Raw genomic sequence first — 22,609 nt, 5'->3', positions numbered from 1 at the left:
GAGTTGCTTATGGGAAACTTACATGTCTTGGTTCACTTTCAAATTTCAGACACAGTCTGGGTGTGAAGCCAGGTGGTCACTACTTCACAGAACTTCTACCTCACTCTCCAAATTAGTGTCCTAAAGACCAATGTCCCAAAGGACCTTGTAACAAGTTCAAAAGTAAAGAGTAATGCCATACATTTCAGAGATTCTCCTCAGTCCATCCTTGGCAGACTCAATGTGTGGAAAGCAGAACCTGGGTTGTTGGGCCTATGACAGTAGGACTGTCTCCTTTGAGGGCCTTTATAGGTGATCAGTGTCTTTTTGCCACGACAAGAGGCTGCTCACATTACCTTCTTCTGAATAACCTTTCTAAAGGGAAATGAGATTCAAAGGAGCAGGGTTTGGCACATGGTGGGACAAAGGTTAATTGTACCTGGGTCAGTTCTTATGAGAGTCTCCATTTGCTGAGACTGATGAGTGTTTGGACTTGAGACCTCTAGAGAGTACAACAGGGCACACTGAGTCCTCTATTATTGCAGAGCAGGGACTCTGGCCTTGTGATGGTGCCTTGGATGGGGGAGACGTATACTTCCTAAGGCATAGCATGAATATATGGCACCTGAGTGCTTTACCAGACCCCTCTGACTCAGACATGTCCCTGTGGACAGGTGTGCTGAATGATGTCCTGAGCTCCTGGGCACACAGACCCTAAAGGCAGCCCAAAGTAGCTCAAGACGCAGGAAGCAGCAGCTCCAGTCCAGTCCTCTCAGCAGGCAGACACCAGGCAGGAACCAGCAGCTGTGTATTTACTCCTTTATTAAGCATCCCTTTACTTGTCTGCTATAGCCAAAATTTTATCACCTGTGTCTGTTGCAGGAAACCATTCTTTCAAGTGTCTGCTTTAGCAAGATATCTCTTCACATGTCTGCTTTAGCAAGACATCCCTTTGTTGGGAGCCAACTTTAGTAGAAAGCGGCTAGATCAACTTTGCAGCCATCTGGAACCATATACCCTGATGAAAGACTTGGTTGTCAAAAGCCTATAACAGCTGAAGCACACTCTGATAAATATATTGTTTATCCCACATAGCTTGTTTTGCTGTTTAGGGACCTCAGCTGTATGGTGCACGTGGTAAAGTGTTTTCACCTGTGTTCTCCTGCTTGTGTATATAAATACCTCAGAATTCCCTTCAATAAGGGAGACATGAGAAAATAGAAGAGAGACTGAATCACACCCTGTCTTGTCTCCATTCTTCGCGTCTCTTGCCCCAAGAGCCACACTCTCTCTTGACCAGAGCACTAAGCCCCAAAAGCGTTGAGGCAAAAGTGTTGAGGCAGAGTGTGGGCCTCAACATCCCTTCACATGTGTGCCCCAGCAAAACATCATTTGACATAACTAACTTTCCAAAGAAACTAAAAGTTTCCACTTCCTTTGAGAGGTTAGAGGCAGGGAGATCTCTGAGTTTGAGGCCAGCCTTTTCTTATTTATTTATATTTCATTTACATTTCAGATGCAATCCTTTTTTTTTCATTTCCCCTCCCTAGAAAACCCCTATCCCATGCCCCCTTTTCTTTTTGTTTTTATATATTTTAAAAAATGTTAATCAAAGGCTTTATAAGTTTGGTAATGCTCAATCAGAAGTGTAACCCAATAACCAACGTAGATATATAAACTATGTTTGACTGGTGGAGACACATGAACATCTGCCTCCATGCACCCCCCTTTTCTCTCTTTCTTTTTCTCATTACCTAGCTTCTCCTCTCCTTCATCCTCTCTCCTTACTCCATCTCTTCCTCTCACTGCTCCTTCCTCCTTAGCTCCTCCTACATATCACCCTTCCTGTTAAAATAAAACTCTTCTCTCAAAATGCAATTAGAGCATAGTTATTCCTAATTGTACCAGTGAGGTACAAGATAGTCCTAATACCCAGTCCATCATTTTGTTGACTAACCAGAACCTCTGTCATCTCTCCTAACTAAAACACTTAGTTTTGAACCTGGCTTTTTTCTTGGCTTTAGAATAAATGTCAGCTGAAAACCATCCACTCAGATATTTCTCTCAAAGTAAATAGCCCCGGTTGGCTATGAGACTATAGGTCTTCAACCCCATCAGAAATCCAGAATGACTGAGTTAGATGAACTTATGGGAAGCACTAAGCATAGCTTCTAAAACTTAGCCAATTTATAGAGACCGCTGAACGCCTGGACAACCCCTATACCACAGAACGTTGGAGCATCAAATCTTCAGCCTTCTGGCCCAGAATCATCTGACAGACCTTAGTGATGTGGAATTATTAAGGGCAGATTACTCTGTCTAGGCAGATATAATCAGTCGACTATTCTGCAAGTGTGTCCTTTTCTGGACAGTAATTTGTCTGTAGATGGCAAGAGGCAATTCTTGCCTAGGGGCTGTCACCTCACAACTGGAGTAACTCCAAGGATGCTCAATTTCTTCTTATAATCCATGACAGGAATCTTTCAGGAGCAGAGAGGTCTCTAATCAAAATGAACATTAATATAGAAATATTTGTAATGTCAATTCTGTGGACTTCAGACGGCTTGAAAACCAACTATCCATGTAAGGTAACCTGGACTGTTGTCTGTTAACTCCTCTCAGCTCTTTCTAAGTAAAATATGGAAAACACCCTAACAATAAACTCAAAGCCCTGAATTTGCTATAGTCCCTTAACTCATAGGCTAAGTGTCCCAAATCAGTTAAAAAAGTTAAAGAAGGACTGGGTCTAAACCTTGTATTCCTAAATGTGTTATACAGGCACAATGACCATGAGAGTATCAATATTCATCTCACTTTTATATCAATAAGAAGCTCATACCAGTGAAAACCTTAAATTTGAAATCAAAGTAAATTTTGTACCATTTAAGAAATTATAACTTCATCTTGATATTAATTATACAGATTTCTACCAATAGGTTATGGCTATGCAATAAGTCCTAGGTAATCCTCCCTGTTTCAACAAAACCACTACTTTTCCCTAGAAAGACAGATCAATATTAACCACCTTAGTCCCCAAGCCCAGGGAATAGGGGTGCTGACTCTTCTTTAACTTCTTCAAGCTGATTAAGGGCTTTGAGATATGAGAAGAGAGGTGGGGGTGGTTGGAAGAGTAAATTGATAAGACTCTGAAGTTCTGTTTTCACTACATCCAGATGGAATTCCAGGACATCGGAGGTTTGGGCATGTCTGCTCAGTAGGCTTGATGAGTAGTTACACCAAGTCTGTGTATTCTGCAATATACAATTCTCAGAACAAGTTTTAGTATTAAGAAAAAACCTTTTTTTTCCTAGAGGGCTGACATTTTTTAAAAAGATGTTGGTTCTAACAACTTTTCTTTTTTTCCCCTTTCTAAAATTGGTTGTAATTTTTACATTTCAAATTTTATCCTCTTATCCCATTCCCCCCACCACCCAGAAACCCCTTATCCCATCCCCCTTCCTTGTGCTTCTATGAGGGTGTGATTTTCCAGTTTCTGTGGTGCTGTTTCCATTAACATAAATTGCCTCCTAAATTTCTAAATCCTTCCCTTTGTGTTATTAAATCTTCCATTTTTCTTTTTTTTTCTTTCTTAGTTTTCTTCTTTTTTCTCTTGTTTCTCTTTTCCCCCCTTTTTCATCTCTCTCTCTCTTTTTTTTAAATTGGGTGTTATATTTACCTCTCAGATTTTATCCCCTTACTCCACTTCCTCCCAGCACCCAGAAACCTCCTATACCATGCCCCCTCCTCATGCTTCTATGAGGCAATACCTACACCTACCCCCCCCCACTACCCACTCCCTACCCTCACATTCCCTCCCCAAACCCCCCTGCACCCTGTGTTTGTATTTTATGGGACCAAGAACTCCTCTCCATCCTATGCCCAACAAGGACTTCCTCCACTACATATACTGCTGGAGTCATGGGTCCCTCGCTATGTGCTCCTAGGCTGATGGTTTAGACCCTGGAGGGCTCTGGTCGTTTGGTATTGTTGCTTTCCTCCTGGGGTCACAAACCCTTTCTGCTCTTTCAGTCTTCTGTCTAAGTTCTCCATTGGGAAACCCTTGATCATATCAGTGGTTAGCTGTGAGCATCGACCTCTGAATGTGATAGTCTTTGGCAGACCTCTAAGTAGACAGCTATATCATGTTCTTGACAGCATGCACCTCCAGCCATCCACATCAGTGTCTAGCTTAGGTGACTGTACATGGTATGAATACCCAGGTGGAATGGTCTCCTGATGGCCCCTCCTTCAGTCTCTGTCCCATATTTTGTTTCTATATTTGCTCCCTTGAGTATTTTTGTTACTCATTCTAAGTAGAACTGAGGCATCCCCACTTTGTCTTCCTTCTTCATGAGCTTCCTGTGGTCCGTGGGTTGAGTCTTCGCTAATCCAAGCTTTTGGGCTAACATCTGCTTAACAGTGAGTAAATACCATGTGTGTTCTTTTGTGATTGGGTTAACTCACTCAGGATGATAATTTCTAAAGATGATCCTATAAGAATTCCTAAAATTTTATCAGTGATTATTAAGTTCTTTTATAACAGGACTGCTCTTAGGTCCTTTTCTGATAGTCAAAACTGCAATGAGAACTCTGCCAGTCTCCCATGTACCACCAACTAATTGCTTTTAGATAGTAACCAGACTTTCTGCTAGTCAGAGCACATTCCAAGGGGTTGTAAAACAATTAACCAAGGATCATTAAAAGGGAACTAATGATTTATTATAGGTGCTAGGACAGAAGACAAAATATTGCCTCAGTTTATCTATACAAAACTTCACTAATTACTTATAGTTTCAAACCTTCAGTGAACCTGTGCAGCTGAGACAGGTGATGAATGTTTATTCATTCATGCATTTACATGCATACTCCTAACTGGTATGCATGTAAACATTCTCTCCGGTAAACTTCTATTTCAATTTATGATTTGACTTTTGGTGTGAACTTGTGATGAACTTTGTAAAGTGTGATCATGTGCTCTGAAAGATGTATAAGTACTGAAGACAGAAACAAAGAGAGGGTTCATTCTTCCCTTTCTTTCCTTTTCTCCTGCCTAGAATTTTTCTCTTAGTACTTATCCCTTATTAGAATTTTTTCCTTTTCCCCACTTAGGCCCTTTCCGATTTTCCCCTTGGATAGCTTTCCTAGGAAACTTTTTACACCTAGTAATAAACTGTATAATAACTTCTTTAAGTGTCTTTTTCTTCCTGGACCTCAGACTAGCAGGCATAAGTTAGAGCCCAGCAGTTCCTGCTGAGATAGAACAAAGGCCACATTGCCTAATCCTCCTCTGTTAGGCTACAGGTGTTAATCACCTAAGCCTGCAGTCTTTTACCCTCAGAAGAAGTTTTTAGGACTTTTTAGAAGCTATCATCAGCATTTCAGTACAGGTCAGGGAGCCAGAAAGCCCTGAGACCCTCAGACTTTAAAGCCATCACCAGAGTCCTACTCTGTGCTCCTGCCTGGAGTTTCCCTGGCAAAGCTGAAACTCATTGCCTGGTCCTGGGTTTAGCTTCTTGTTATCAATCCTCATTACATATAAATAAATTACTTTCCTCCACTGGGATACTTCATCAGATCCAGGAGATGGGGCAGAAGAGCTCAAATTGAGTCTCTTAAGACTAACTGGTTGAAGACACTGGTTTTGATTGTAAATGCAGTGTTTTTGTATGTTTTTGTTGTTATTTGAGAGAAGGCCTCACTAAAGTAGCCTTGGCTAGAACTCACTCCTTAGACCAGTCTGGCCCCCAACCCATTGAAATCTCCATGCTTCTTCCTGCAGAGTAAAGGAACTAATGACATGTGCCACTACACCTAGCCTGTAAGACAGTTTCAAATCCATCTGATTAACTTCCATTCTCTTTTCTTTATTGACATAAATTTTTATTTGTATTCAGGTTATACCTAAACCTACATGTGTGTTTAGTAATTGAAAATACATTCCTTTTCTTGCATGTATGGATAAAGAACTACTAATCTAATTTTTAGGGTATTTCACATTATTTCTCTTAAGAAACTTTGTACCCATCTCCCTAATGAAAGCAACAAAATTAAAAAAGAATCCAATTTACATTTTTATAGGCTTTACCATAGTGTGATGTGTCTGAAAACTGAGAACAAGGCTTATTAAACCCTCACCACTCTCCCTCTCTGCTCCATCTTCTAACCAAAACTGCCTTCTTATTGGTTGCTTGTTTCCCAAACTGATGTTACCTGGGATTATTTTCATTATCTTCATTGATGGAGCTCTCTTTCTGAAAGCCAAAAAACTGACACTAGCCTGAGAGTCCAGAGCCCATTCAGAGAATCATTGCCCACCACTGAGTCTTATTTATTTGGTCATCTATTAGTATATTGAGTGAGGTGGTGTGTATGTACTTTTTTTTAAATATTTATTTTATGTATGAGCACACTGTCGTTGTCTTCAGACACACCAAAAGAGGGAATTGGATCTCATTACAGATGGTTGTGAGCCACCATGTTGTTGCTGGGAATATAACTCAGGATCTCTGGAAGAGCACCCTTTGCTTTTTTTTTTTTTTTTTTTTTTTTTTTTTTTTTTTCTGAGACAGGGTTTCTCTGTGTAGTCCTGGCACTCACTCTGTAGAACAGGGTGGCCTGGAACTCAGAAATCTGCCTGCTTCTGCCTCCCAAGTGCTGGGATTAAAGGTGTGCTTCACCACCGCCCAGTGCTCTGAACCACTGAGCCATCTCTTTAGCCCCATTATTATTATTATTTTTTTTGATACAGGGTCTTGATCTGTAGATTAATTTGAAACTGCAACTCACAGCAATCCTCCTGCCTCAGTAAAGGGACTGTAGTCAGCCTGAAAATGGCAAACATGGCTCTGTCAGTTCTTCCCTTGTTCCCCATCCCTGTGCTTTGCTGAAAACCATTAGATTACATTTCTAAAGGTAGCCCCAAGGTCCATTCATTTTGGACACTTCCTCTTCTTGAGGCTCACTACCAAAGCCCAGCTCTCAAGTCCAGCAGTCAAAATCCTTCTTTAGCTTACATAATTATGAAGCTCAGTTAAAACTAAATACCCCTTTCTCACTGGGGTTTACCCTTTTACCTTTATATCATGCCTTTTGCCTATAGGCTAGATATTCTATCTCTTCTCTATCCAGAGGCAGTCCTTTACTTCTGCCCTGCCCTCAAGGACAAATACTACTTTCCTCTCTTCCTTGTTCCCTTCCCCTTCTCCCTTGTCTTCTATCTCCTGTCTTTGTCCCATATCCATTGACCTTTGTTCCTCTGAGGCCAACAGATCTCTTTTGTGCTGAGAACTTGGTCTTAGGTTATCTTGGACCGACTCTGAGGATCCCTACATAAATGTTCATTCCTGACTGCAGGCAGAAATATCTTCCATTCTTCATGGGTGTCCCTCCAGAAAACTCATAGTTTTAAATAGCCTTGGTTATTCATGGAACATCATGAAGAACATTTTGGTACATTTTATTTTTAAAGAATATTGCCTGGCAAGGAGGTGTGCATATTTAATCTCAGCAGTCCAGAGCCTCTAGAGAAGAACAGAAGACCCATAAAAAGCCAGTGAGGCAGAGCCGCAAGGCATTAGGTCCACAGACCATGGCCAGCTTGAATGTCAAAGAGATGAACTGAAGTGAGTAAGGAGATTGTGGTATGTTCCATAGAAAATATCCTCTTCTCCACAGTCTGCTGTGAGTCACCTCTCTATTGTAAAGAACCTGCACTGCCCATGAAGGTTGTGAGTGCCCTGTGAGGACTTTCCAGATAGATGATAATGTCTCCTATCTACAGATGGACAGATTTAGGGCTCTGGTTGAATGGTGTTAGGACACATTCCTCTGCCTAAGGAGTAAAGTGATTCTTAGCCAACATATAAACTGTTCTGGAAGTATGAAGAACTAGATAGCTTAAGGTCACATCATGTCCTTCTCATTATGATAGCAGATTTGTGTGTTTAATTTTCAAATATTGTTACCCAACAAGGGTTAAATACAAGGTTACAGTTTCTGAAATGTGCCTGCCTTAGCACTCACTTGGTCTTCATTTTCCCAACTCCAGAAAAAACCTCCCCACTCATCTCATTGTTCTCCATATCTAATTCACCTATTGTGATCTGAATGTACTACATACTAATTTGTTTCCCGAACATTAAACGCTATGTGTGGAACCATGTACTCTGGGTCCCATTTATGAGACCTGTTCCTGGGATGCAATAAACTGTACAGATCTTAGATTGACATTATTATGGGGATGAGAAATGAAGAAACCAGACACAGGTACAGAAATGCTGAGAATGAGTAGGCTGTGTGCTTGGACAGAGACATATTTGCAACCCAGAAAGTCAACACGTTTATTGTATGCAATTGCCAGAAGGAGACAATCTCCTCATGGAAGGGTGCCTCTATTGTAACACACTCAAACTACAGCAATCCTAGAGAAAAAAAAAAGTTTGCTTGATACTTTCTACAGATGCAACATCCATGCACTAGCTCAGAGGAATGTCTTTCCAGTGTGTCTCAGACGTTGAGGTGCTTGACATATCCATGTTCCTATCAGCAATGGACATTCACTTAGGATTTCATCCATCCCCAATATTCAGCTTTCATTTCTCTGTCCCACAATCAATCTGACAGTAGTTCTTTCTGGTATAAGCAATGTTGGGTCTCCAGATCATAAACATATGACCCACTACAGTTAGAACATTGGTTTGTAGCAAATATGACTCTTGTGGGCTGTCTTTTGGCCCTGATTATATCCAGAAGCTCAGGACAAAATTTTTCTAATCTGTGTGAAAGTATTACACCACTGTCATCATAGCACTCCAGAGGGGCAGGATATACCTCATAGGTCAGCTGGCTCAGTTGGGCTGTGTGGTGTAGAAGTTGTTTCAGAAAAGGCAGAGAAAGTTCATTATTATAGAAATTGACCTTTGTGAGATGGGAACACTGGCTTAGGGCAGGCAAAATGGCACTGAAATGAGATTCCTCCATCATACAGAACTCCAATTCCAGGGATTCCAATGTATCTTTGACCTTCTCAAGGAGAAATCCAAGACTATCAGGGTCTATATGAAATAAATATGTAGCAGTCAGGTTCAGATATTTGAGCTCAGAAATATTCAGGCAGTAGTGCAGGTAATCAAAGTCCAACTGTAATAAGAAACAACCAGTGATGGAAAGAATCTTCAAGGGCTTCCTCAGGCACCTGGAGAGAGAACAAGTTATTGCTTTCTGGCAAATAGTGTTGAAGAGCATTGGAGGGATTGACAGCTTAGCAGATGACACTTCTCCCATACTCATTCCAACTATATATTGAGAGCAACTCCCAGGACATGGTCTTCTGTTGTCTGCTCACACTATTCATAGCATGCTAGTTTGAGGCCTGTGAGTATCAGCATGGGCATGAATCAGAGCATGGCTGGAAACCACAGCAATGGCTGTATCAGGCCAACATGGTGCATGTAGGAAGGACTACCTACCCCAAACAAAACTCAACAACTTCCTAATGCTATTTTGACAAGTTCTCAGACTACTGCTTATCCAAACACCATGATCATGTCTTTTTGAACCTCAGTGTTGCATATTTCTCATCTACCCAACCCATTTCTGGACTCAAAATCATTCATACAGAAGCAATTAGAGGCATGCTTATGCTTGGTCATACATATCTTAGCATGGAGCACATGTTATTCTTTGACTCTAACAGTGCTATGTTTATGGTAGCCAGATTATCAAGGACTCCCTAGATTGTCAATAAATAAATAAATAAAAATAAAATCAAATAAGATATGTTTTCTATGGTCCGTTGAACCATCAAGATCCTTCCTTACCCGAGGCATTTTTTCAGGCGGTTTTCTAGAATGGGGACATCATTTACATAGAGATTCTGGAGACAGCGGAATATAGGAAATGAAGAAATCAACCTGCTCATATTCTCATCAAGCTCTTCATAATCATCATCCATACTAGAGTCACTTCTGATGCTGTTTAGCATGAGTGTGAGAAGATTGTTCATCTGGGTCAGGTAGGGAATAAGAAAATCTATGTCTTCTGGGTACAAAAAACTCAAGTCAAGATCAAGTATACAGCCTGTATGTACAACTTTGAAGATTTCTCTGCATACAGCTTTGGGTAAGCCATGAATCCTTAATGTCCTACAGCATAGATGAATGGAATCTTTTCTCTGCTGGGCCCACTGCAACAAGTATGTGGCAGATTCATCCATTCCATCCTTGTTGAGTTTGAGGTCTACTGTCACAGTCAATTCTTTATTCTCTCTACAGTCAGGAATGTTCTCCACCGGATACTTCTGTGTCATGAACTCTGGTAAGCCTTCATGTTCATAGGATCCCTCATATATCCTCCACAAAGCATGGTGTGTATTCCTTAAATTGAGCACTCTGAGTTTGCACCTACTGTGGGAGAAATGAGTATAAGTCTCATAAGAGAAGATATATTTTACAGTCTGATTGTCTTCCACACACTTTAGCTGTTTCTTCAAAAACTTTGCTTTTTTCCTGTGCCTATCATCAAACCCAGAGACTCATGCTCAGTTACTGAATAGCATCCTTTGCAAAAGAGATATCTTTAGCCCTGTCTTACTTCCCTTTATTCTAGTCCCCTTAATCCCATTGTCTTTTCTCTTGTACTTTAGAGGCATGCACGGAAAGGCCCATTCCTCACTGGGTGTACCTACTCTTTTCTTTGTCTACATTAGCCATTATTTGCCCAGATAGCTGAGACTTCTCCTAAGATTCTTTACCCCTCTAAGCTCATGCCATCAGAAGCCTCTGATCCATGGTTGGCCAAATATTCCCTGTGCCTAGTTGCTCCTTCTTAGACCCAGAGATCCTACCTTTACCCAAGCTGGTCTTGCCTACCTGGAATGAATCTTTTGTGCAATCAGTATATCTAGTCCCTCAAGCACAGCCTTCAAAGTTTCCAGGTTGGAGTTTTCTATCAGCGTTCCTTTAGAAAGGTATGGGAAGGGCCATAAAGGTATCAAGGCTCTCAAGATCTTTGTATATCTACCAGTGAAGGCCTCCTCAAATATCACTGGGAATAGATCTCTGGGCAGTTCCTTGAGAGCAGAAATGGCCAAGGCCTCCTCCCTCAGTAGCCTCTGACTTGCCAGCTTCAGGAGGGTGGGTGAAGAGTATAAGTTCATTGTGACCTTTTCTTTAGAGTCATCCTAGGAAAGCAGGGAAAAATATACCATGAATGACAAGAAACTTAGGAAGTGCTTCTTCCCATACAGGGAAGTGTGAAGACTAAATCACTACTGATGAGGACAGAGAACTCAACTTATTAATTTGAGCATCTTTTTTTCCCTATGTTTTTTTTTAATTTTAAAAAATTATTTATTTATTTATTTATTTATTTGAGACAGGGTCTTTATAGAACTACCGGTATTCTTGGCTGTCCTGCAATTTGCTTTAGAGACCACACTGGCCTGGACCCACAGAGAATTGCCTGCCTGTGCCTCCCAAGTGTTGAGATTACATGTGTGTTCCATTACTGCTCAGCCTGGGCCACAGCAACAGGTCTAATCCAGAACTGCTTGGTCTGGCCTGTGCTGGTTTTAAAGCCACAATTGTCTCTAGTGGTGTGAAGCTTCTCCAATGTTTCCTAGTTCCTAAAGACCATATCCAATTGTAGCCACAGCTGTGGTCAAAACATCCCACTAGGAAGGGATCACCAGGAACCCTGAAGGCTCAGTAAGTTGTTTGATGATAAATAGACTGTGCTTAGCTCTCCAGGCCCTCAAAGAAAGTAAAGAAAAAACAGTTTCCAATCTTTCTACACTCTCTATTTATCTAGCTACAGTGCATTGAATAATGTTTGGAGCCGACTTTAGCAGAAAGCAGCTAGATTATCTTTGCAGCCATCTGGAACCATATACCCTGGTAAGAGATTTGGTTTTCAATAGCCTACAACAGCTGAAGCACACTCTGATATCCCACATATTTTGTGTTGATGTTTACTGTCCCCAGCTGCAAGGCCCACGAGGTACCCAAGCCTGCAAGGCGCACAGTGCATGTGCTATCCATGCTATCCATGCCTGTAAGGCTTACGTCATATCAACACCTGCAAGGCACATGGTATTCCCGCACCTATAAGGCACGTGGCAAAAGCGTATAAATACCTCAGAATTCCCTTCAATAAAAGAGACTTGAGACTAGAGACTTGATCACACCCTGTCTTGTCCTCATTCTTCTCGTCTCCTGCCCCAAGAGCCCCACTCTCTCTCTTGACCAGAGCACTTAGCCCCAAAGTGTTGAGGCAGAGTATGGGTCACAACAGAATAAGTCAATGTATCTTTGAAATTCTCATCACTAGCCTTCTGGCTGGCACTTTCTACTGAACAGACTGCTAAGTTAGTCTACTTCCCTGAAGACAACACAGCCTGAGAAACCCTAGGAGATATGCTGTACTCAGGGCATCTGATAAGGGCCCTCCAGAAGTCTCACAGCTGCCCCTGGGAGCCCAGTGGCCTTGGATCCAACCCCCAACCCCAAAATCCTGGCAGCTGAATTCTACTCTGCTTCTGTCTGGTGCTTTTTGCTGGGATAGATGGCTAGCTAACTTGCTTCCCTGAAGACCCTACAGCCTGAAGGCATCCCAGAGACCCACTGCACACAGGGCATCTGAGCAACTGTTAACCAGCTTCTCTGCTCCCCTGAAGACACTACAGCTTGAAGGCATCACAGGAATTTCTCTGCATACAAGGCAACTGGGCAAGAAACACCACAGTCTAAAGACATCCCAGGGGGGCTCTGTGACATGCAGGGCAAACTGACCCAACAGACTGAAAGCCAAGGCAAGAGATCAGCAGCTTCTCTGACCCTCTGAAGACCCCACAGTCAGAAGACCCCACATGAGATCTGATACAGCCAGGGCTACAGCCCTACCATGAGACCTGAAGCAAGCCAGGGACAAAAGAAGCAGGTTCCAGACAGAGTCACCCAGACCAGCAAACATCAGGAATAACCAGATGGCAAGAGGCAAGTGCAAGATCACAAGCAACAGAAGCTAATATATGTGGGCATCATCAGAACCCAGTTCTCCCAACACATAAAGCCCTGAATATATCAACACACCTGAAAATCAGGAAGCTGACCTCAAATCTTATCTCATGAAGATAAGAGAGTCCTTTCAGGAGGATATAAAAAACTCACTGAAAGAAATACAGGAAAACACAGGTAAACAGGTAGAAGTCCTTAAAGAGAAAACCAATAAATCCTTTAATTAAATACAAGAAAACACAATCAAACAGGTGAAGGAGTTGAATAAAGCAATCTAAGACCTAAAACTGGAAGTGGAAACAATAAAGAAAACACAAATGGAGGCAACTCTGGAAATGGAAAACCTAGGAAAGAGGTCAGGAATTACAGATGTAATCATCACCAACAGAATATAAGAGATTGAAGAGAGACTGTCAGGTGTAAAAGATACTGTTGAAATGGACACAACTGTGAAGAAAATTCAAAACATAAAAAACTCCTAACCCAAAACATTCAGTAAATCCAGGACACAATGAAAAGACCAAATCTAAGAATAATTGGAATAGAGGAGAACAAAGATTCCCAACTCAAGGACCTGAAAATATCTCCCAGAAAATCAGAGAAGAAAGCTTCCCCAACTTAAAGAAAGAAATGGCCATAAATATACAAGAAACCTATAGAACATCAAATAAATGGGATCAAAAGGAAAATCCTCTTGTCACATAATACTCAAAACACTAAATGCACAGAACAAAGGAAGAATATTAAAAGCTGCAAGGGAAAAAGGCCAAGTAATGTATAAAGGTAGACCAATCAGAATTACACCATACTTCTCAACATGGACACTAAAACCAGAAGAGACTGGGCAGAGGTCATGCAGACTCCAAAGAGAATACAAAGGCTAGCCTAGGCAACTACACCCAGCAAAACTCTCAATCAATATAGATCAAGAAAGCAAAATATTTTAGGGCAAAACCAAATTTAAACAGTATCTATTTACCAATCTAGAAGAATAGAGGATTCTAGAAGGAAAAGTCCAACACAAGGAAAGTACCTACACCAAAGAAAAGACAAAATATTAATCATCTCACAACAAAGTCAAAAGGAGAGAACCACATGCACATAATGCCACTTACAAAAACAAACATAACAGAAACTAACAATATCTGTCTTTAATATCTCTCAAAAATAATGGACTTAAGTCACCAATAAAGAGACATAGAGCCATAAACTATCAGACTGGATATGCAAACACAATACAACATTTTGCTGCATACAAGAAACACACCTCAATAACAAAGACAGAACACTACCTCGGAGTAAAAGAATGGAAAAAAGTCTTCCTAGTAAATGGTCCCAAAAAACCAAGTTGGAGTTGCTATCCTAACATCCAATAAAATAGACTTTCAACCAAAAGTGATCAAGCAAGATGAAAAAGGACACTTCATGTTCAACAAAGGAAAAATCCACCATGAAAATCTCAGTTCTGAACATCTACGCCCCAAATGCAAGAGCACCCACATTCACAATCCCACACAATAATAGTGGGGGATCTTCAGCACCCCACTCTCACTAATGGACAGGACATTGAAACAAAAACTAAACAGAGACACAGTGAAACTTATAGAGAACCAAATGGATTTAACAGATATCTGTAAAACATTTCACCTTAAAACAAAAGAACATACCTTCTTCTCAGCACCTCATGGTACCTTCTCCAAAAGTGACCATATAATTGGTCACAAAACAAGCTTCAAGAGATACAAGAAGATTAAAATGCATCCATGCATCCTATCAAATCACCATGGCCTAAGACTGGTTCAACAACAACTAAAACATCATCAGAAAGCCTACATACCCATGGAAACTGAATAGTTCTCTACTCAGTGATAACTTGGTCAGGGAAGAAATGAAGAAATTAAAGACTTCCTGGAATTCAATGAAAATGAGGACACAGCATACCCAACCTTATGGGACACAATGAAAGCAGTAATAAGAGGAAAATTCATGGCTCTAAGTAACCAGGTAAAGAAATTGGAGAGATCCTATACTAGCAATTTAACAGCACACCTGAGAGCTCTAGAACAAAAAATGCAACCTCACCTAAGAGCTGTAGATAGCAGGAAATAAGAAAACTCAGGGAGGAAATCAACCAAATAGAAACAAGGAAAAGTATACAAAAAAATCAACAAAACCAAAAGCTGGTACTTTGAAAGAATCAACAAGATAGGTAAACCCCTAGCCAGACTAACTAAAGGGCCAAGAAGCAGTATCCAAATGAACAAAATCAGAAATGAAAAGGGTGACATAACAACAGAAATGAAGGAAATTAAAAAAAAAATCATCAGATCCTACTACAAAAGCCTATACTCACCAAAACTGGAAAATCTAGATGAAATGGATGGGTTTCTAGACAGATACCACATACCAAAGTTAAATCAAGAGCAGGTAAACTATCTAAACAGGCTCCTATCTTCTAAGGAAGTAGAAGAGTTTATTTAAAATAACTCCAACTATAAAAATCCCAGGGCCAGATGGCTTTAGAGCAGAATCCTACCTGACCTTCAAAGAAGACCTAATACCAATATTCCTCAAATTGTTCCATAACATATAAACAGAAGGAACACTATCTATTTGATTCTATGAAGCCATAAATAGTCTGATACATAAACCACACAAGGACTCAACGAAAAAAAGAGAGCTTGTGACCAAAATCACTTATGGATAAGTGCAAAAATACTCAATAAAATTCTTGCAAACTGAACCCAAGAACACATCAAAACAGTCATTGATCTTGATCAATTAGGCTTCATCCCAGGGATATAAGGTTGGATCAATATACAAAAATCCATTAACATAATCCACTATATAAACAAACTCAAAGAAAAAAATCACATGATCATCTCCTTAGATGCTGAAAAAAGCATATGACAAAATACAACACCTCTTTTTGATAAAAGTAAGATAAGGAATTCAAGGCCCATACCTAAACATAATAAAAGCAATTTACTGCAAACCAACAGCCATTATCAAAGTAAATACAGAGATACTTAAAGCTATCCTACTAAAATCGGAGACAAGAGAAAGATGCCCACTCTCCCCATAGCTATTCAATATAGTACTTGAAGTTTTAGCTAGAACAATAAGACAACAAAAAGAGATCAAGGTGATACAAATTGGCAAAGAAGTAAAGGTATCACATTTGCAGATGATATGATAGTATACATAACCAATCCCAAAAATTCTACCAGAGAACTTCTACGGCTAAGAAACAACTTCAGCCAATTGGTTGGATATAAAATTAACTCAAATAAATCAGTAGCCTTCCTTTATACAAATGATAAACAGGCAGAGAATGAAATTAGGGAGACAACTCCTTTCACAATAGCCACAAACAATATAAAATATCTTGGGGTAACTCTAATCAAACAAGTGAAAGACCTGTATGACAATAACTTCAAGTCTCTCAAGAAAGAAATCAAAAAAGATCTCAGAAAATGGAGAGATCTCCCATGCTGATGGATTGGCACAATTAACATAGTAAAAATGGCCACCCAACAAAGGCAATCTACAGATTCAATGCAATCCCCACCAAAATATCAACACAATTCTTCAAAGATATAAAAAAAAGCAATTCTCAAACCCACCTGGAAAGGCAAAAAACCCACAATATCAAAAATTCTTAACAATAAAAGAACTAATGGGGAAATCACCATCCCTGACCTCAAGCTATACTACAGAGCAATAGTGATAAAAACTGCATGATATTGGTACAGAGACAGATAAGGTTGATCAATGGAATAGAATTCAAGACCCAGAAATAAAACCACACACGTACACACACTTGACCTTTGCCAAAGAAGCCAAAAATATACAATGGAAAAAAAAATAAAGCATCTTCAATAAATAGTGCTGGTCTTACTTGCTGTCAGTATGTAAAAAACTGCAAATCGAACCATATTTGTCACTTTGCACAAAGCTCAAGTTCAAGTGGATCAAGGACCTCAACATAAAACCAGATATACTCAATTTAATTGAAGAAAAAGTGGGAAAGAGCCTTGAACTCATTGGCACAGGGGGAAATTTCTTAAACAGAACTCCAATGGCTCAGGCTCTAAAATCAAGAATTGATAAATGGGACCTCATGTAACTGGAAAGCTTCTGCAAGGCAAAGAACATAGTCAATAAGACAGATAGACAATGTACAGATTGAGAAAATCTTCACTAACCCCACATGTGACAGAGAGCTAATATCCAAACTATATAAAGAACTCCAGAAGCTAACCACCAAAAAGCCTAACAACCCAATCAAAAATTTGGTATAGAACTTACCAGAGAATTCACCACAGAGGAATCTGGAATGGCTGAGAAACACTTAAGGAAATGTTCAAAGTCCTTAGTCATCAGGGAAATGCAAATCAAAATGACCCTGAGATTCCACCTCAAACCAGTCAGAATGGGTAAGATCAAAACCTCAAGTGATCTCACCTGATGGTGAGGATGTGGAGAAAGAGGAACACTCCTTCACTGTTGGTGGGATTGCAAACTGGTAAAACCACTCTGGAAATAAATCTGGAGTTTTCTGAGAAAATTGGAAATAGATTTACCTGAAGATCCAACTACTCCACTCTTGGGCATATACCCAAAACACGCACAACCATGCCACAGGGGCATGTGTTTCATTATGTTCATAGCGGTCTTATTTCTGATAGTCAGAAGCTGTAAATAACCCAAATGTCCTGAAACAGAAGAATTGATACAGAAAATGTGGTTCATTTACACAATGGAATACTACTCAGCTATTAAGAACAATATCACCCTGAGTTTTGCAGGCAAATGGATGGAACTAGAAAATATCATCTTGACTGAGGTAACTCAGACCCAAAAGAACATGCGTACCATGTACTCACTAATAAGTGGATATTAGCCAAAAAAAAAAAAAAAAATGTACAGAATACCCAAGATACAGTCCACAGAACTCAAAAAGCTCAGCAAGCTGAAGGGCCCAAGTAGGACCCCTCAGTTCCACTTCAGAAGGAGTAGAAAAAAACCACAAGGGGGGATGGAGGGAGCAATATGTGAGGGAAAGGGGATGGGGAACGTGGGGAAGAGGGGACCATGATCAGATATTGGGTGGGGGAAAAGGACTGGATTCCTGAGGGCCAACAAAAGATGGAAACAGCCATCTTTGGGAGGTAGGAGGTGGTGGTGGGGGGCGTGTAGCCTCTAGAATGTACCAGTGACTTGGGAGGTGAGAGACTCTCAAGACTCAAAGGGAGGGACCTTAGATGAAATGTCCTACAGTGGGGAGAGGAAAATTATAGAGCCTACCTCCAGTAGAAAGACAGGGCATCAAGTGAGGGATGGGGTTGCCATCCCACAGCCAAAATCTCTGACCCATAATTGTTCCTGTCTGAAAGATCTGCAGAGACAAAAATGGAGAACAGCCTGAAGAAAACAGTGGCAGGCCCAAAGTTAGATCCAGCTCAAGGAGAGGTTCAAAACCTGAGACTATCACTGAGACTATGGAACACTCACAAAAAAGATGCTTATCGTGATTGCCCTCAGAACCACCCAACAATCATCTGAAAGAGTCAGATGCAGATATTTACACCCAACCAATAAACAGAAGCTGCTGGCCCCTGTCCTTGAATTAGGGAAAAGCTGGAAGAAGCAGAGGAGGAGGATAACCCTGTAGGAGGACCAGCAGTCTCAATTAACCTGGACCCCCAAGATCTCTCAGACACTGGACCACCAACCAGGCAGCATACACCAGCTGATATGAGACTTCCAACAAATATACAGCAGAGGACTACTGGGTCTCTGGGTTCAGTCAGAGAAGATGCACCTAACCCTCAACAGACTGGAGGCCCCAGGGAGTGGGGAGGTCTCCTGGGGTGGTGGGTAGAGATGGGGGTTGGGAGAGGAGGTATGGGATGTGAAACAGTCAGAGGGTGGACTGGGAGGGCGATAAAATCTGGAGTGTAAAAAATAGATTAAAGAAAATAACAAAAAGAAAGAAAACATAATTTTATAAGCTTACTCAAAAATAAAAATAAAAATAAAAAACAAAAAACATAAATTTCCATCATTAGTTATTGACACTAATCTTTGATTATCACCCATACTGGTCTTCTGGAGAAAGTATTGCAAACACTCCAAGCTTGAGCTCTGCAAGCTACAGAGCTAAATGATGTAGGAAAGAAACACTAAAGTCAGTAAACCTTCAGTAGCCATTGTCATGGGCCTTGACTGTTTATAAAGCATCCAGAAAGAAGAGACTATGAGGTGGAGATTATAATCCACATGCTGAAGGCAGGAGGCTCACTAGCTCAATGCCATAATTGGTTACTTTTACAGCACCAGAGACCTGCAGAAACTAACAGAAAATCCCCCCTCCCCCAAAGCAGAAATTTTAATTTCAAGTGATGATCAGATTTCTCTTAATAACAAGAGGCAGGCTTCTTCCTGCAATTTTGAGCACACTTTGGAATTCTTGAAAAGAAGAACCCATGTATCAATCAGCAGATGGAAATGCCCTGTTTGATTTTGTTTGTTTGATTTGCTTTATTGAGACATGGACTTATCCATGGCTGTTTTGAAAGTTGGTTTATGAATCCTGCTGGCATCAATTTCAGAGACCATCCAGTCTCTCCCTCCCTGTGGCAGTAAAGAGTGGGTATTGGAGGAGAGGAGAGAGTCTGTGATCAGGATATAAAGTATATTAAATAAACACAAAGAGACACATACAAATATATACACATATCTGTACACATACATATACACCACACACACATAAATGTACATATATATAAACACGGGAATACATATCTATATATATATATATACACACATATATATATACATAAATACATACACTCACAAACACACATATGCAGGTCTCTTCATACAAGTTTAAGGGCATCCTGAGTTCCATAAAAATAAGAGACTATGTATTAGTGAGGAGATACAAATATCACTAGTTTTTGGTATTTTATGTTTGTTTGCTTGTTTTGCTTTATTTATTTACTTATCTATTTATTTATTCATTTATTTATTTAATATATGTGAGTACACTGTCTCCATCTTCAGACACACCCAAAGAGGGCATCAGATCTCATTACAGATGTTTGTGAGCCACCATGTAGTTGCTGGAAATTGAACACATTACCTCTGGAAGAGCACTCAGTGTTCTTAATAACTGTGCCATCTCCCAGCCCCACCCCCCCCCATTTTCATTTTTAAAGACACATATAACCCCTTGGTGTTTTGACACTCACTATATAGATCAGTTTAGCTTCAAACTCAGAGATCGGCCTGCCTCTGCCTTGCTGTTGCTGAGATTTAAGGCACACCTAAGAATGCCAAGCTTAGCATGACATAAAAATCAGTAGTCAAGGCACTTGAGTAACTCACATCTGACATTCCAGCCTAGAGGGCCTTGAATTCAAGTTTATCCTAACATTCTTAGTGAGACTGTCTACAAAAACAAGAACAAAAAAACCCCCTCACCCCCCAGCAGAAACCACAGTGACCTAATTGATAATTAGATGTAATTGAAAACACACTTTGATATTCTGGTGAAGTAGACCTCAGGTGAGTAGGAGAATCTCCTTGAGTTTCAAGCCAGTCTTATTTTTTATTTTTGAATTTTATCATTTACAGTCCATTCACTGCCCACCCCCCACTCCTGGTCACCCTCCAACAGTTCCTCATCACATTCCTCCTTTCCCTTCCTTTGGAGAGGGGGCTTCCCCTCCCCACCACCCACCAGGCATCTCCCTTCCCTGTGGCCTCAATTCTCTCCAGGATTAGATGCATTTTCTTCCACTGAGGCCAGACCAGTCAGTCTTCTGCTATGTGTATGCTGCCAGGTTGAGTGGCTCAGTCTCTTGGAGCTCTAAGGGGTCAGGTTAGTTGAGACTTCTGGTCTAACTATGAGGTTGCCCTCCCCTTCAGCTTCTTCAATTCTTCCCCCAGTTTAACCATAGAAAAATCTCCAATGCCTTAGAAGCACTTAAAGATATGTTCACAGTCCTTAGTCATCAGGCAAATGCAAATCAAAATGACCTTGTGATTCTACCTTACACCAACAAGAATGGCTAAGATCAAAAACTGAAGTGACAGCACATGCTGGCTAGGATGTGGAGAAAGAGGAACACTCCTCCATTGCTGGTGGGATTGCAAACTGGTGCAACCCCTCTGGAAATTAGTGTGGAGATCCCTCAGAAAATTGGAAATATTTCTATCTGAAGACCCAGATATCCCATTCCTCTGCATATACCCCCCAAATTCTCTGCCATCCCACAAGGACTTGTATTCTACTATGTTCTTAGCAGCCTTATGTATAATAGCCAGAAGCAGGAAAGAACCCAGATATTCTTCAACCAAAGAATGGATACGAAAATGTGGTTCATTTATACAATGGAATACTATTCAGCTATTAAAACTAAGGATATCATAAGCTTTGCAGGCATATGCATGGAACCAGAAAATATCATTCTGAGTGAGGAAACTGAGACACAAAAAGACATGCATGGGTATGTACTCACTGATAAGTGGATATTAGCCAAAAAATATATCCAGGCAATCTTATGTAGAGAGAACTCATCTCAAAAAGGAAGAACCAGTAAGTAAAAAATCATATAAACAAAATTTCAAGTGAGGACAAGGCTAGACTAGGTTTTGTGGGATGAGGTATTCTTATGGAGCCGAGGGACTTACTTCATCTGGACACTGGGGACAGACCACCATATTGAGGCAGGGGAAGGCTGTGACTCCAGGCTCCAAGAGACAGAGAGTTTCTCTGCCTGCTATGCCTCTTTATATAGCTTTCAGCTGAACCCTCCCTTTGTAGCCACACCCTCCCTGCCAATATTTGTTTCTGATTCAATAACTGAGTATCAACTCAGTTATTGCTCATTTTCAGATTTGGATGGTGTAGATAACTTGGATCAGATTTGTACACAGGAAGAATCTTAGACCAGAGTGATAGTCAAGAACTGATTTATTGAAGCCAAGTGGTTTGCATCATGCCTTTAATCACAACACTTGTAAAGTGGAGACAGGTGGATCTCTGAGTTCAAGCCCACTCTTAGACTAGGAGCATAAGGCACTTATCCAAACTCATTCTAACTATATATTGAGGTAAACCCCCAGGACACGGCATTCGGTTTTTTGCTGTCACAATTCATACCATGGTAGTCTGAGGCCTGTGGGTCTTACCATAGGCATGACTGAGGACACGGCTGGAAACCACGACAATGGCTGTTTCAGGCCAACATGGTGCATGTAGGAAAGTCTCTTGCATCCTTGATAAGAACTCACCCTGCCCAGAGATTCCTATGTATACTCTGTGCTCCAGCACTTCATGGAAAATGAGATTGAAAGAACCAAGTTGGTAAATCTTACTCTTCTCTCCTGTGTAGGCTTTCCCAACATTCATTATTGTTTTGATTTCTGACACTTGAGTCTCTCCACAGAGCCCAGACTGGTCTTGAAGTCAAAACCATCCTGTCTCAGTGTGCATAGTCCATAGCTACCCACAGAAAGAGAAATGAGAAAGGACAGGAGGGAAAGTGATGTAAGCAGAAGGGTTCGCTGGCATGTCTTTCTCAGATTCACAGTCTCTCAGAGTA

General features: G+C 40.7%; 1 protein-coding gene across 1 annotated transcript; it reads right to left on the bottom strand.

The window, feature by feature from the left end:
* Positions 1–8,589: 8,589 nt before the first annotated feature.
* On the bottom strand, positions 8,590–21,758 carry LOC117709249 (oogenesin-1-like). Its single transcript, XM_034503490.1, has 4 exons — positions 21,696–21,758; positions 10,848–11,158; positions 9,798–10,382; positions 8,590–9,172 (listed from the first exon to the last, which is right to left on the bottom strand). Exons 1-4 carry the CDS (start codon positions 21,723–21,725, stop codon positions 8,590–8,592), a joined length of 1,509 nt encoding a protein of 502 aa, XP_034359381.1. The 5' UTR covers positions 21,726–21,758.
* Between the last annotated feature and the right edge of the window lie 851 nt (positions 21,759–22,609).

This window comes from Arvicanthis niloticus, chromosome 5 (genome assembly GCF_011762505.2).
Source record: "Arvicanthis niloticus isolate mArvNil1 chromosome 5, mArvNil1.pat.X, whole genome shotgun sequence".
NCBI classification, from domain to species: Eukaryota; Metazoa; Chordata; class Mammalia; order Rodentia; family Muridae; genus Arvicanthis; species Arvicanthis niloticus.
This window is presented reverse-complemented; position numbering and strand designations above follow the sequence as displayed.

Coding starts and splice junctions, on each gene's coding strand:
- LOC117709249 (XM_034503490.1), bottom strand. CDS start 21,725: ATGGTGGTCTGTCCCCAGTGTCCAGATGAA. Junction 11,159..21,695: donor GTCCCCAGTGTCCAGATGAA/GTAAGTCCCTCG, acceptor CTGCTTTCCTAG/GATGACTCTAAAGAAAAGGT. Junction 10,383..10,847: donor GCACAAAAGATTCATTCCAG/GTAGGCAAGACC, acceptor TTTCTCCCACAG/TAGGTGCAAACTCAGAGTGC.